Source organism: Suricata suricatta, chromosome 15 (genome assembly GCF_006229205.1).
Source record: "Suricata suricatta isolate VVHF042 chromosome 15, meerkat_22Aug2017_6uvM2_HiC, whole genome shotgun sequence".
Lineage (NCBI taxonomy): Eukaryota > Metazoa > Chordata > Mammalia > Carnivora > Herpestidae > Suricata > Suricata suricatta.
This window is the reverse complement of record NC_043714.1, coordinates 70,006,789-70,020,864: the sequence shown is the minus strand read 5'-3', so window position 1 is coordinate 70,020,864 and position 14,076 is coordinate 70,006,789. Positions and strand designations below refer to the sequence as shown.

The window sequence follows — 14,076 nt, the reverse complement described above, 5'->3', positions numbered from 1 at the left end:
GAGGCTCCTTCCCTGACCAACCTTCAGCAATTAATGTTCATCTTTCATTTCCTTTTTAAGTTGTGATAAGACATACGTGACATAAGATTCACCATTTTAACCATTCTAAGTGGCTAGTTCGATGGCATTAAACACCTACACATGGTCGTCACCCCCATCCGTCTCTGTAACTGCTGCTTCAGCCCAGCCCTAACCCACCCACCACTAGCTGTCCATCCCCTCCTCCGTCCTGGTAACCACTGTTCTACTTCCTGTCCCCGTGAATCTGGCCACTCTAGTAGCCTGTGTCCGTGTCCGTCTTTACCCCATTGTGCTGTTGCATTTTCATGAGCACTTATAACCCTCTGAAAGGATCCTATTGCTGGATCAGTCCTTTCCCCAGTCCCTGACTGTCTCGTGTTCACAGCTGCATCCACAGTGTCTGCCAACGTGCAGACAGCAGGGTGGGGACTCAGGAAATATTTACGCAAAGCGCCAGTGCCGAGCCGATCCACACACGGTCAAGGCCTAGACAATGGAGCGGGTCTGGGGGACGTCTCAGAGCTGGAGGAGGGGCTGCCCTGAGGTCCCAGCTTCCACCCTGGTGCAGTGGCAGGATGCTTCCTCTTTCTAGACCTCGTCTGAAACGAAGGGTTGGGCCAGGCGGTCTGGAAGGAACCTTTGAGTGCTTTCTTTGATTCTGAAGAATCACATGGCTCCTTCTTCACGTTCCTGGCCACAGCCCTTAGGTGCATGTGGACAGAAGGGTCCTGGGAGACGAATCCAGGTGTCCTGTGTCCCAGGTCACTTAAGGTCAAGGGTGTGAATGGATGTGCTCACCAACTACTGGGTGCCGCTGATGCGTGAGGCTCTCAAACGCCATGTGTATGCCTCCTCACCTGTGGCATCTTACGCCCATTTACAGCACGAAAACTAAAGTGGGTGAGAAGGCAGGAGTCTGGACTCCCTCTCTGTTTGCTCTCACAGGAAGCAGAATGGCTGTGTCTGTGCATTTTCTGCTTAAAAAAAAAAAAAGTTAGGGGCTCCTGGGTGGCTCAGTCGGTTAAGCGTCCAACTTCAGCTCAGGTCATGATCTCATGGCTTGTGAGTTCGAGCCCCGCATGGGGCTCTGTGCTGACAGCTCGGAGCCTGGAGCCTGCTTTGGATTCTGTGTCTCCCTCTCTCTCTCTGCCCCTAACCTGCTCACCCTCCATCTCTCTCTGTCTCCCCAAAATAAATAAACATTTTAATAAAGCAAAACAAAACCAAAAAAAGCAAGACAGTTCTACACTGATTCAGTTTGGCAACAAGAAAGCTCTACCGTTTCCTTTGTAATCTTTCCCCAGAGTATAAGCTTTCAGGAGATGAGGAGAAAAAATAAGAACAAACAAAAGAAATATAATCACATTTTTTAAAAATGTGATGAAAGTCCAAGGGTTTGTTTTAAAGAACATTTGGGGGAGGGATTACTTGTTTTATTTTGGTTTTCCTTTTTAGACCAAAAAAAAATCTCTATGCTCTGTTATTTTTTTTTAAATGGATAAAAATAATAATAATTGGAATGAACACTGGGCAGAATTCTAGTGCCCCTGGCCACAGATGAGAGAATCCCAGCCCCTGCCGGACTCCACTCTCCCGGGGGGGAGCCCCCACCCAGCCCCCAGTACAGGATGGAGGCACTGGATGGAGAAAGGACCAGAGACAAGAAGCCACAAGCGCCTATCTCTGTCATGGGCTGCGACAGCTCTGAGGCCAGCCGAGGTCTTGTGCCTGGACAGTGACAATGTCTCCATGTGCCACCAGCTCCTGGCTGCAGGATGCCGAGGCTGCTGGGAGCCAGGATGCTTGAGCTACGGATGGGATCGGAGAGAACTATGGACGGGAGAGAGCAGCATGCCTGTCACCCTCCCGTCCAGGCGCTGGGCTGCCTTCTGGTTTGCAGCCTTAGCCGGGGCCACCAGGAAATGCATCACGGAGCACAAAGTCGATCCTGGAAATCTCCTGCACTTGCTACTGACGGTGCTGTAGCAGCACAGATAACCTCACCCGCCCCTCCAACCTCCTCACTTCGCTTGTCGCTCCTGCTCTACCAGTGAGGAGCTGGATCCGAGGACGTCGCGGACCATGCAGTCCAGGACCGTGCACGCAGCAGGGAGGCGGCGGAGCGGTGGCCCAGGCCGCAGGGCTCCGGCGCCCTCACCCTTCCCCGAGACAGGGAGCGCCTAGCCAAGTGTCGCAGCTCATGGGGAGCCCAGCCACGGCCCAGGACCCCCGGCCTCCCCTGCTGACACCCCTCCCGGCCCTGAGCGGGAGAAGACCGGAGGCTGGCTGCGCAGAGCGGAAGAGGCCCCGTCCCCGCTCTGGGAAGCCACATGGGGGAATTCAGACACACCGAGGTTCAAACCCACCTGCCCAACTGATTGACAGTCTGCCCTTGTGAAACTCTGTTAATCTCTCTGAGCCTCAGTTTCCCCGTCTGTAAAAGAGGGGCTGTGATTCCCGTGTGGCTCTCCCTTCAGAATCTCTGCGAAAGTGGACATAAGCGGTCTGGGGGAGTGAGCTATAAACTGTGAGATGGGGTACGCCCTGGCTACTCACCCCGAGGTCAGGGCACCCGGTCTCCCCGAGAGCTGACCTGACCCAACCCTGATCGATGGAGTCAGCATCTGCATTCCTACAAGCCCCGCCCCCAGGTAATACGCATGCGCGATGCAGCTGTCCGAGGCCCTGGTTGGTGAGTGCTAGGAGGTTGGGCCTTTGGGCTGGTAACTTCTAGGGAGGGAAGGCCTGAGAGGGGCAGCCGCCAGGAGCTCGGAGTCCACACCCCTGCTGGGGATGCTCTCCGCTCACCGACAGCCTCAGGGGGGTGCTGGGCTCTGCCCGAAGCCCTTGTGTCTGCTCCGCCTCTTAGTCCTCGCCTGCAGAAGGAGCCTCCCCATCCCTGGGGCGGGGGACAGTGTGGTCCCCTCCCTAAACTCGCCCCGCTAGGAAGCAGCTCTAAACTCCTACTCAGGTTAAACCACTGAGGCCCCAAGCCGTCTGGCTCGACCAACCTACCTCTTTTCAGATACACAGCCGTAGAGTCTTGAGCCCCGCTCCTCAAGGTCACCTGGCACTGAAGACTCCCAAATCCGGTGGCCTCTGAGTTCCCCAGGGGGCCTTGATGCTGGGGAGGGAAAGCGGATGCATCATTATCCAGAGATGGCCACTTCAGTTCAACAAACGTTCGCCAAACTCTAATCACGGCTAGGCACTGGGGCTACAAAGGTCAAACAGAAGATTCCTGCCCGTTAGTTCCTACTGGAGCACACAGACACGGGAGCAGTAAGCTCCAGCCCAGAGCATTAGCTGCAATGACACATGTCGTTCAAAAGGAGGTGAATACAGAAGACGGAATGATTAATTCTATCGCGAAAGGGAGCTACAAAACTTTCCCAGAAAAGGTGAATCTGGATGGGGTACTAATGTATGAGTAAGAGTTCGTCAGGTAGAAATCAAAGAAGGGGGACTGTAAGTAAAGTAAGCAGCAGAAATGAAGACAAGGAATCCGTGGTGTTTTGAGGACTTGAGTCCGTGGGTCTTGGAGACTGTCAGTCTTGAGAGGCAGAGTGGCGGGAGAGGACAGAGGCACGGACATCCTTATGGGCACAGCCTGTACCCAGTGGGGATCAAGGGGAGGTTTGTAAGCTTGGAAATGAGGTCAGACGTCCAAAGGCTTTGCGGTTCTCTTTCTGCCCGTTTCCAGAACCCCTGCTGTGTGGGGGCGGCAGGATAAATCTGTTTTGATCAATTTGTGTTTTGTTCCCAGGGTTCCGCCCTCCTCTCAAAGTTGCCGGGGTTTCCTGGCTGCAGGAATCTTCGAAGGGCAGGGGCGAAAGCACAGCTTTCCGAAGGCCTTTTTAGAAAACCTGAGCTCAGTGGAGGGACGATGTTCTGGGGAGGAGAAAAGGGTCCCCGAGAGGGAAGGGGTCCTGCATTCCTGAGGAGGGTGTGGGGGGCTCCCAGAATTCAGGGGGCCCCCTGCCCCGAGTGTGGTCAGGCCTGGAGGGGGGGATGAGTGTCACCTGGACAATATGCCTGCAGCCTAGACCCAAACAAGGGGCCTCAGTAGAGTCCCTTCCCTGCCCCACACCTAACCCAGACACTAGGCTCCGCCAGGCACTGAGGCTGCAACACTGGGCAGCGTAGACGGGCCAGGTCGCTCCCGATCAATGACAACACCGGCCCCCTGTGTCTCGGGACAGCATTGAGAGCCCCCGGGCCCTGCAGGGGAGCCTGTGATGGTGAGACAGCATTTCTTGCCTGCCTGTTAGCAACACTAACAGCGGCGGTGACAACTATCGTTGTGGGTCACTGACAACTAATGTTGCGGCGGTGACGACTATCGTTATGGTCCCTGAGCTCTTCCTGAGGCAGAGACAGTCATGTGAGCTGCACCACGCAGGACTTCACTCAATCCTCGCAGTCACTGGACAGGTGCCACCACTGCCCCAAATGGACAGGGTTTGGGAGTCAGCCCAAGACGCCTCCCTGCCTCCTCTCTAGATCCTGCGGATACAGACCCTGGCTGGGGTCCTAACACTCAGGGGTCCACCCCCCAAGCCTTCCTGGGCTGTTGCTATGAACACACACTCATACCCTTGCACGGGTGCATTGCTGGGGGCAGGCAGCCCTCCCATGCTGGCGATGTTGCAAAACTGCTAACAGATCGACGTGCCCTTGAGAAATGCGAGATACATTATGTGCATCCAGAGAACGGACTGGTCTGCTCCCGTTAAAAAGAACAAGGTTCATTTTAAAGATGCAGGGAGTTAAACGCTATGTGAGAAAATCAAGGTAGAAAAGAAGATGTAGTATAAGATTTTAACATGTAAGCAAACAAAACAAGATGCTCAAAAGCACATAGAAACTTTCTGGAAGTTTCCATGAGAAACTGGACAGTAAAAATGGAGATTTGCATGTGGTTAGGAGCCAGGAAGTTAGGACAACGGCTTCCCTCTACACACCCTTTGGTCCTAATTCACGGGAACAGTGAAATTGCCTGCTTTGACCTACAGACAGCAATTCCATGTGGTTCTAATATTTAACAGTTTTCTTTTTTCTTTTTATATTTTTTAACATTTTATTAATTTTTGAGAGAAAGAGAGACAGCATGAGCAGGGGAGGGTCAGAGAGAGAGGGAGACAGGGAATCGGAAGACAGACTCCAGGCTCTGAGCTAGTTGTCAGCACAAAGCCCGATGCAGGGCTCGAACCCACAAACTGTGAGATCATGACCTGAGCCGAAGCCGGACGCTCAACCGACTGAGCCCCCCAGGTGCCCCAACAGTTTTCCTTTTAAGCTACAACCATATTTAATTTCTGCAATGGACAGGAAAGAAGGGGGTTCGGGACTCAGAGAGGCAGATGGCGTTTAGGGCTGTGGACAACGTCCCGTCATGCCCAGCGCCCAGGCTGCCCGGTGCGCAACGGAAGGGAGTGCTCATCGCCTACATTCCCTCTGACCCACTTGTCGGGAAACGATCCTGCTCAGACACACACTCCTTGGGACACCTTCATCCCGGGCCACCATGGGTCCTCTGTGGCCTTTTTCCTGAAGTCTCATCACTTTGAAGAACTGGACACAACATGGGGTCAGCTGGTGACATTCTCACTCAGTCACCTGAACAGTCTGATGTCCGTTCAATCAGAGCATGTCTGACACAGAAAGGATGAGACACAGAACGCCCACACGGCTGCCACACCTCACCTGAGCAGAAGCTGTGCAAGCCATGTTGTCACTCATCCAAGAGTAGAAATCACAGGAGACATCTGATCCCGCCGTGGACACGGTGAGGAAGCTACAGGTTTCATCCGAGGCACAGTCTGCAAGCACCGTGGGACAGTCAGTGCCTATCTCTCCCGGTGATGCTGAGGGCAGGTGGGCACATACCCCCCTGCCCCCAACACACACACACACTCATCTGTAACACGCATTTCAAGGACTTTCCTAGACTGTAAGGTTATGAGATAACTCTTGTAAACATATGTGCTCAATAAATATGATTGCTGTTTCTATGCCTCTCTGGCCTTGACACTGGTACAGACAGAGTTCTCCTGACCCGGACAGATAACTCTACAAAGAGCCCATGTCCATCAGTTCTACTCCCCGACATTTAGCATAGCATTGTTCTTGGTACAGAGTAGATGCGTTATAAACTTTGAAGTGAAATCAGGAGTTGGATGTACACTTGGGGAATCCATCAATTTACCAAATGTTTTGAGAAAGTATCTCCTCATCACAGCTGCAGGGGTTCTGTTTGGCGTGTCTTGCCAAGATCAGCAGGGAGTGTTTCCCCACGTGCCCAGCTGCCCGACGCCCCTTACCCGTCAAGCATTGCATCAGCGGAGACTCAGAACCGGGCACTTTGGACCTGCCCGCCCCAGTGACATCCATACTGAAGGTCACCTTCGATTCTGGAACCTTCTCGAATTTGCGCATCACTGAAAATAAAAGCAGAATGATGACATGTGACTCTGAAAGGCGAAGGCCTCTACAGAGAAGCCAGAAAGAATGCCAGGTCAGGAAATCACGTCTATGTGCCTGTCTCATTCACAGTCCTGTCACCCAAATGTCCCCAGGAGAGGAATTCCCTTTTAAAATAGTTCCAGCGTGCGGCCTCATGTCTGATGCAGAGAGCTACATCTTATCATGTCTCTTTGGGCCGCCTCTTCCTGGTCAGGAGGTAAGGAGAAAATGATGTTAGTCCTGACAACTCATTTTTTCCCTCATTGATGGTGATGTTTCCATCTAAATTTCTATTTTCCTGTCTTGATCTTTGAATGCTAATTATATCTTATAATTATGTTACTGAGAGTTTTCCTTCCATGAAACTTCTTTTGGAATTTTTGCTTCTTTTTGGAAAGAGGTTAAGTTATCTGTTAAGAGACAAATAAAACAGGGGCTTCTGGGTGGCTCAGTCATTTGAGTGTCTGACTTCGGCTCAGGTCACGATCTCTCGGTCAGTGAATTAGAGCCCCGCGTCGGGCTGTGTGCTGACAGCTCGGAGCCTGGAGCCTGCTTTGGATTCTGTGTCTCCCTCTCTCTCTGCTCCTCCCTGGCTCATTCTCTGCTCTGTCTCTCAAAACTGGAGGGGGTGATGATCATGGTGGGGGCACTTGTGGGGAGAAGTACTGGGTGTATTATGGAAACCAATTTGAAAATAAGCTATTTAAAAAACTGAATAAACATTAAAAATAAAATAAAATGAATAAATAAAGTAAAATAAAATAAAATACAAATAACACAGGCACATGTGGGCTCATGTAGATCTGAGACATGCATGTGGCTCAGGTATTTTCAGGATAGCAGGTGCTTCAGTGATATACTAGCATCTGTTTTTCTAGCTGCCATCAACACGCTTGAATTCTTCTCTGGTAGGAACGACATAGTCAATGACGCTCATGGAGCTATACAGGAGTGAAGAAATAAATATAAGATCCCAAGGTGATGAGACTCAGAACTCATTCTTGACCCAGCAGGTAACTCTCAAGGAATAAGACTCATTCCCAAAACCAAAAATGCCCAGAGGTGTCAGTGTTTTGCAAATTACTCTCAAACCCAAGCCCCAAAGTAGACCAGTAGTAATTTGTTTTGCAGACATAATCCTAAACGTACATAAGCACTCCTTCTCATACACATCTGTTGCTTTATAAAACAGACCTGTGTCTCAATGTGTTTTTATGATGTCAATAAATTCAAGACCACCCAGCAACCTTTTTTTCCATTTTCATAATAAGTGCAGAAAGAAAGCTTATTGCTTTGGGGATAAAGTTGGGAGAGAGGATGCCAATACGAGAGAAATGGCCTGCCTTCAAAACCTTCACAAATTCTGAAACAGAAAATAATTCTAATTTTACAAAGGAGTCCTTCTATGTTGATATGGAAGTTGCCAAGTTCATGTGCTCGGCCCATACTCAACTCTTCTGCTCTCACATATTTCTCTCTTTTGTCCATGGTTACGCCCCTTAGGAGCCTGTCTGTAGAGACTGTGGGCTCCAGTCCAGCAAACACCATGCTATATTCAGCCCTTTGTCCCTACAGTTTAATTGGCACAGACAGATGCCACAACATGGTAGGAGACTAAACACAACTTGACAGGTCTTTCAGTTTCCAGCTGAAGTCTTCCCAGAGGCTGAAAATGCATAACTTGAGCACTCCAGTTAGACGATCTGCTGGCTCTCACAAAAGGGACACTCGGTGACGGAGATCTCGTCACATGAGAGCATTCTGTGAGGAAGCTCATTGCCAAACAGAACGGAAACAATACATGCACTGAGTTGCCAAGAATTCCATGGAAGACCGAGTTAGCTGGCAGGCTTTTCGACATTCCCCTGGTACAATTTCCCACATGCCAAGTTTTGACTTAGCAGATGTTTACAAATGTCTTGGAGAGCATAGAGGGTCAACACGAGCACGCAGCATCATATATGTGATCATTGGCTCTGTGCCTGCCTCTTTCTGAGACAAGGGCAATGTGCTGAGAATATGTGAACACCCACTACTAAGACAGCGACAGAGACACGAGTTTCTGGTTTGCTGGATGGCTGCACCGATGAGTGGATGACTGTCACAATCACTGCAACACCTGAAAGCCTGGAGAGAACACTACGGAGACAGCACCATCCCACCGGCAGGTAGGTACCTCTGGGCACCTGGCATGCTATACAGACTTGATGGCATGGGTCCATGAAAAGCAGAATTAGAAAACTGGGTCTAGAATTAAAGGAAAGTGAGCTTAAACTATTTCCAGCGGCCAAGGTCAGTGAGTAAACTGCTAACTCTGTGGGTAAACTGTTTGCCACAGGCAATACAGAGAAGATGGAAGGGACCGGCAGGCGGGGACACGGCAGACAGCGCTGGATCTGGAGTCAGCCCTTGTTCAAGTCCTTTCACCACCACCCCTCACTGGCTCTGTGTCCTGGGGCACATTGCAATCTCTGAGAGTCCCGGGAGTGTGGTTGTGAGGATTAATAGAAGAACATGGAAAACCTGGTACATGGTGACAGTTCAGTAAGTGACGAGTCCCTTTGTCCCCCACAAGGACACATGCCTAGGGGCCAGGGCTTGTGAACCTGGCTGCAGGACTTCTGGTGATGGGAGAATCCCTTTCCCTGATCACACTTAGGAAGTAATTTCGAAGAGGCCCAGATAGTAACAGCAATTCATTCAGTCTGCAACAAGCACCAAGGACTCTGGGACAGAAGAGAAGGTACCATCCTAGCCCTAAAGGATGATAGTATCTAAGGAGGCTGGAATCTGGAGAGAAGAGTGAGGTGTGAGACTGTTTTATCCCAAGAACAGTGCAGAACCATTGGAGGTGAGGGGCGCTGCATGCACAGAACTGCCTTTTGTTTGTATTCTTTTCAATGTTTATTTGTTTTTTTAATACAGTCTTCTCAGGAAGGCATTTTTTAAAATTTTTTATGTTTTATTTATTTTTGATACAGAGAGAGAGAGACAGAGCATGAGAGGGGGAGGGGCAGAGAGAGATTAGGAGACACAGGACCGGAAGCAGGCTCCAGGCTCTGAGCTAGCCGTCAGCACAGAGCCTGATGCGGGGCTGGAACCCACGAGCATGAGATTTGACCTGAGTTAAGTTGGAGGCTTAACCGACTGAGCCACCCAGGTGCCCCAATGTTTATTTATTTTTGAGAGAAAGACAGAGACAGAGTGCAGCAGAGAGAGGGAAAGAGAAGACTGAAGTGGACTTGTGCTGGCAGCACAGAGCTCAATGTGGGGCTCAAACTCATGAACCATGAGATCATGACCTGAGCCGAAGTCGGACACTTAACCCACTGAGCCACTCGGGAGTCCCTAGAATTGTCTTTTAGAATAATTGTGAAGCATTGCAGAAAAATGGCTGGGATGGGGGCTTGGGGCAAGAGGTAGGGAGGCTACAGCAGTAATCCCCATGGGGGGAAACCCAGATGCCGACACGGGGCTGGGGGTGGGGGAAGGGGGCCAAGTCAGTGATACAGCTGACTTCTACATTCTTTGCTTTTTTTCTGGAGGATCAGTGCCTCATAATCAGGCGTGCAGTCCCACTCTCAAAGAGGAGGCTCCTCTCCAAAGCAAGCCGATTGGCTCTTGACATCACAGTGGGGACCCAGCTTCTTAACACGGCCCCACCCCCAAGTACCCAGAGAGGGACACATCAACTCCGAGCTTTGCACAAGGAGCCAGAGACCCTGAGGTCCAATCTGGAGGCTGTTCATAAGCCAGAGCCTCGGGGAGGCCTCGTGGAAGTTGCCAAGGCTAAGCTCTTGGCCATTAACGCTTCTGGTGCTGCCGGTGACACTGTCCTTTCTGCTCTGGGGACACACGGGGCTGAACAAAGAGCATCAAATGCTTTCGCAACCTGCAGATTACAATCCTGGCAGCTGAGGCGATGACAGGAAGGCAAAGAGGACGGGAGTTAAAACACAAGCACATAGGTGCTAATCCCAGAATGGCCCTAGCACACTGCTCTCCGGGCTGGGGGCGGACTCTCTGTCGTGCGTGAGAGGCAGCAAGGACCGGCCTGCCTCGTGTCCTAAAACACCTTCCGGCGTCAACTCCCCTGATCGCAGTTTCCACCCATGAAAAGGAAAATCGGAAACAAATAATTAGACTTTCCTTGGGTTTGCAGTAGGGGACACCTACACGCACGCACACACACACACACACACATCCTGGAGCGTCTTTAGCACTTCGCTAGAGAAGGAAACGATTGTTCTGAGCACTAGAAAATGAAGGTGTCTTGAGGCGCCTGGGTGGCTCAGGCGTTAAGTGTCTGAGTCTCATTTGCAGCTCAGGGCACAATCTCATAGCTCATGAGTTCGAGCCCCAAATCCGGCTCTGCCCTGACAGGGTGGAGCCTGCTTGGGATTCTCTCTACCCCCCTCTTTTTCTCTCTCACTCACATTCTCAAAAAAATACACATTAAGAAAACAGAAAATGAAAATGTCTCTCTTGGATTTTCTCCAGTGTTATATGTGATTTGCTGCACCTACATCCCTAGAGAGCAGGTAGGCTGTGTGCGTGTGTGCATGTGTGTGAGTGTGAGGGGTGTGTGCAAGTATGCGTGTGCATGGGTGCGGGTGTGTGCTTTAACGAGGAAGAAGATAAACCCAGGTAGAAGCAGAGGGGTGTCATGGAAAGAATGGGTTTGGGGGTCAGACACACACTGGTTCAAGTTCTAGGGATGCTCTATCCTGACTAGTAAGTCACTTAGACATTCGTGCCTCAGTTTCCCCAGCTAAATAATTGGGGATAATAACATTTCCAGCAGGGGGCCTGGCATGTAGTAGGCCCATGCACAGCAGGCCCGCTCCTCCCTGGAAACCTGAGAGACTGGGGCCACCGGTGCAGGCAACACACGGTCACGGTTGCTAAGGCAAGCCGGTCCTCTGGCTGAAACACAGGCATCAGCAGCCCCATTTCACAGGTGAAGACACTCTTGACGGTGAGTGGCTTGCTCAGATGACGTAGCTAATTAAGGGCACCGCTGACATTAAGCTAGTTCCGACCCCAGTCCCTTCGCACCGAGTACTCCACCGGGGGCGTCGGTTCACCAGGACTTCCCCACCCAGCACCTCGAGGTGTGCCCAGCACAGACGGTGCTCAGTGAATGCTCATCATCCCCCGAGGGTGGTCTTGGCCCTGACAGTGTCCCGGGAGGCAGGCAGGAGGCTGCCAGGGTGACTGAGGATCAGAGAGGTTGAGCAACGTGCTCTGGGTGGCCCAGCAGGTAAGTTATAGAATCAGCACCCGCACTTGAGTCTTCCCACAACAGCCAGTGGAGAGAGAAAAGCTGACCCGCTTTGCAGAGACATGTTACCCACAGGAAAGGGAAACTCAGCTCATTAATTATTTTAAAATTTGTGTCTCATTCACACTGAAGTAGTTAGGTTGTATGATGTCTGAAATCTGCTTTCTAATGATCAAGCATAAAAGGAAGGGGGGCACCTGGGTGGCTCAGTCGGTTAAGCGTCCAGCTTCGGCTCAGGTCATGATCTCACAGTTCGTGGGTTCAAGCCCCATGTCGGGCTCTATGCTGACAGCTAGCTCAGAGCCTGGAGCCTGCTTCTGATTCTGTCTCCCTCTCTCTCTGACCTTCCCCTGCTCATGCTGTCTCTCTCTTTCTCTCTCTAAAATAAATAAAAACATTGAAAAAATTTAGAAAAAAGAGAGAGGGAGGGAGGGAAAGAAAGAAAAAGGAAGTGGAAAATGCTCACATTTTTGGATCTAGGCAGCAGGGATTTATTTATTCATCCTACTATCCTTTCAACTCTTATGTAGATGGAAATTTTCCAAAATAAAACGTTGGAAACAAATGCATCTCATACTTCTCTCCCTTTCTAGAAAGCCCTTGAGAGCACATGCCCTGTCCCCAGAAACATGGCTGATTTAACCCCCAGCACATACCCAGACACTGGGCGTCGGAGAGCGGGGCCTCCGTTTCCGACCACGGCAGCCTCCGCCCCTCGCCGTCCACGCAGAAGGCCTTCCCGCTGTCCCGGTCCATCTGGCTGGCCCGGAACTGGCCGTCATGGTCGCACTGCAGGCTCGCCTCATTCCTCTGACAGTCGGTGACACCTGGAATGGAGGGACAGATGCCCATCAGCGACGTGCTTCTGGGACCCCTCCCCTCAGGGCCCCCAGGCTGCCCGTCATTGACACCACGTGTCCAAGTCACAGGTCTGATGCAGACACTTGCCAGCTTCACGCTCAACGGGGTTCTAACCCTTTGGCCAAAGGATCTTGTCCAGGCCCCGTCGGGCCCCTGAGACGCTGTGATCTGGTTCCACCCGTCTAACCCGAGCACTCTGTGCCTCCACGGTCCACGCGGCATGCAGGGCTCAGAGCACCCCCTCTTGCGGATCCCGGACACCGGATCCCAAACACGGGCTCTGCTCCCGGGTTCCACCTCCCGGTGCTCCCTCTCCTCCAGCTTCAGTGAGTTACCCCCTCACGGCCTATCAGCCCTCAACTCGACGTTCGCTTCCTCAGGGAAGCCCCAGGCTTCCGACACGTGGCTGTTCCACACCCCGTCCACCCACACCTCCCCTCGCCCTGGAGCACAGTTGTTATTCCCGTCCGTCCATGTGAGTGAATGGCTGACATCCATCTCTCCCTCCACGGAAGCTACAGGCGGGCAGGGATCTGATCCGGTTTTGCTCCTTACTGGATCCCAGAGTCTTGCTCAGTGTCCAACACAGGATATGAGCTCCCGCACTGTAATGCTGGGATTTACAGTAAGAAATACAGATTTGGTCTTCCTCTCATTTCTAGCCCAAAGCTCCTTAAATCTCCTGGCATTTCCTAAGTGTTGAAAGCCACCAAGGTGTCTTTTGTTACGTTATAGAGGTCGCTTTTGGATTGCTCTCAGGGACGGAGCCTGATTGCTGGGAAAACCAACTATGCAATGACAGCATTGACTCTTTCAGTCCCTGTCCCTGACCTTCGGTCACCAACGGCCAGTGATTTACTCAAGCTCATCTATGTAATGAAATGTTTATGAAACCCCAAAAGGATGAGGCTCCAAAAGCTTCCGGGTTGGTGAGCACGTGGAGAGGCGGGGAGAGCAGCGCACCTGGTGGGGCCTGGAAGCCCCGCCCCTTTTCCCCACACCATGCCCTGGATGTCTCTTACCTGTCTGTACCTCAGTTATATCCTGTCACAACAAACTACAGTAATCTACTGCCTAAGACATTTCAGTGAGTTCTGAGAGCCGCTCTAGCAAATTAATCACACCCAAAGGAAGAAGCCATGGCAACCTCTGCTGCATAGTCAGCTGGACAGAAGGACAGGTAATGATCTGGACACATGACCGGTGCCTGGGTTGGAGGGGCAGTCGGAATGTTCGGTGAGTGACTTGTCCCTCAGAATCACAGGCGGTAGCCTGGGCTTTCAGCTGAGGATGGGGGCAGTGGGGGTCCCCTTATAGCACTGAGCCCTCAGTCTGTGGGATCCAGTATCTTCTCTGAGAGGAGCAGGTCCGAATTGCCTGTTGTTGGTCTGGGGAAACTACCCTCTACACACATACACGTGCACACGCACGCACACACACACACC

At 51.6% G+C, this 14,076-nt stretch overlaps 1 protein-coding gene across 1 annotated transcript in view; it reads right to left on the bottom strand.

The window, feature by feature from the left end:
- TG (thyroglobulin) overlaps positions 1–14,076 on the bottom strand; it is a 233,195-nt gene that overhangs the window by 175,131 nt on the left and 43,988 nt on the right. Inside the window, exons 22-25 of the mRNA XM_029923329.1 lie at positions 12,427–12,597; positions 6,345–6,461; positions 5,728–5,843; positions 3,037–3,145 (exon numbers count right to left, since the gene is read on the bottom strand). Coding sequence (XP_029779189.1) covers positions 3,037–3,145; positions 5,728–5,843; positions 6,345–6,461; positions 12,427–12,597 — 513 coding nt within the window. The remainder of the gene's footprint in view (positions 1–3,036; positions 3,146–5,727; positions 5,844–6,344; positions 6,462–12,426; positions 12,598–14,076) is intronic.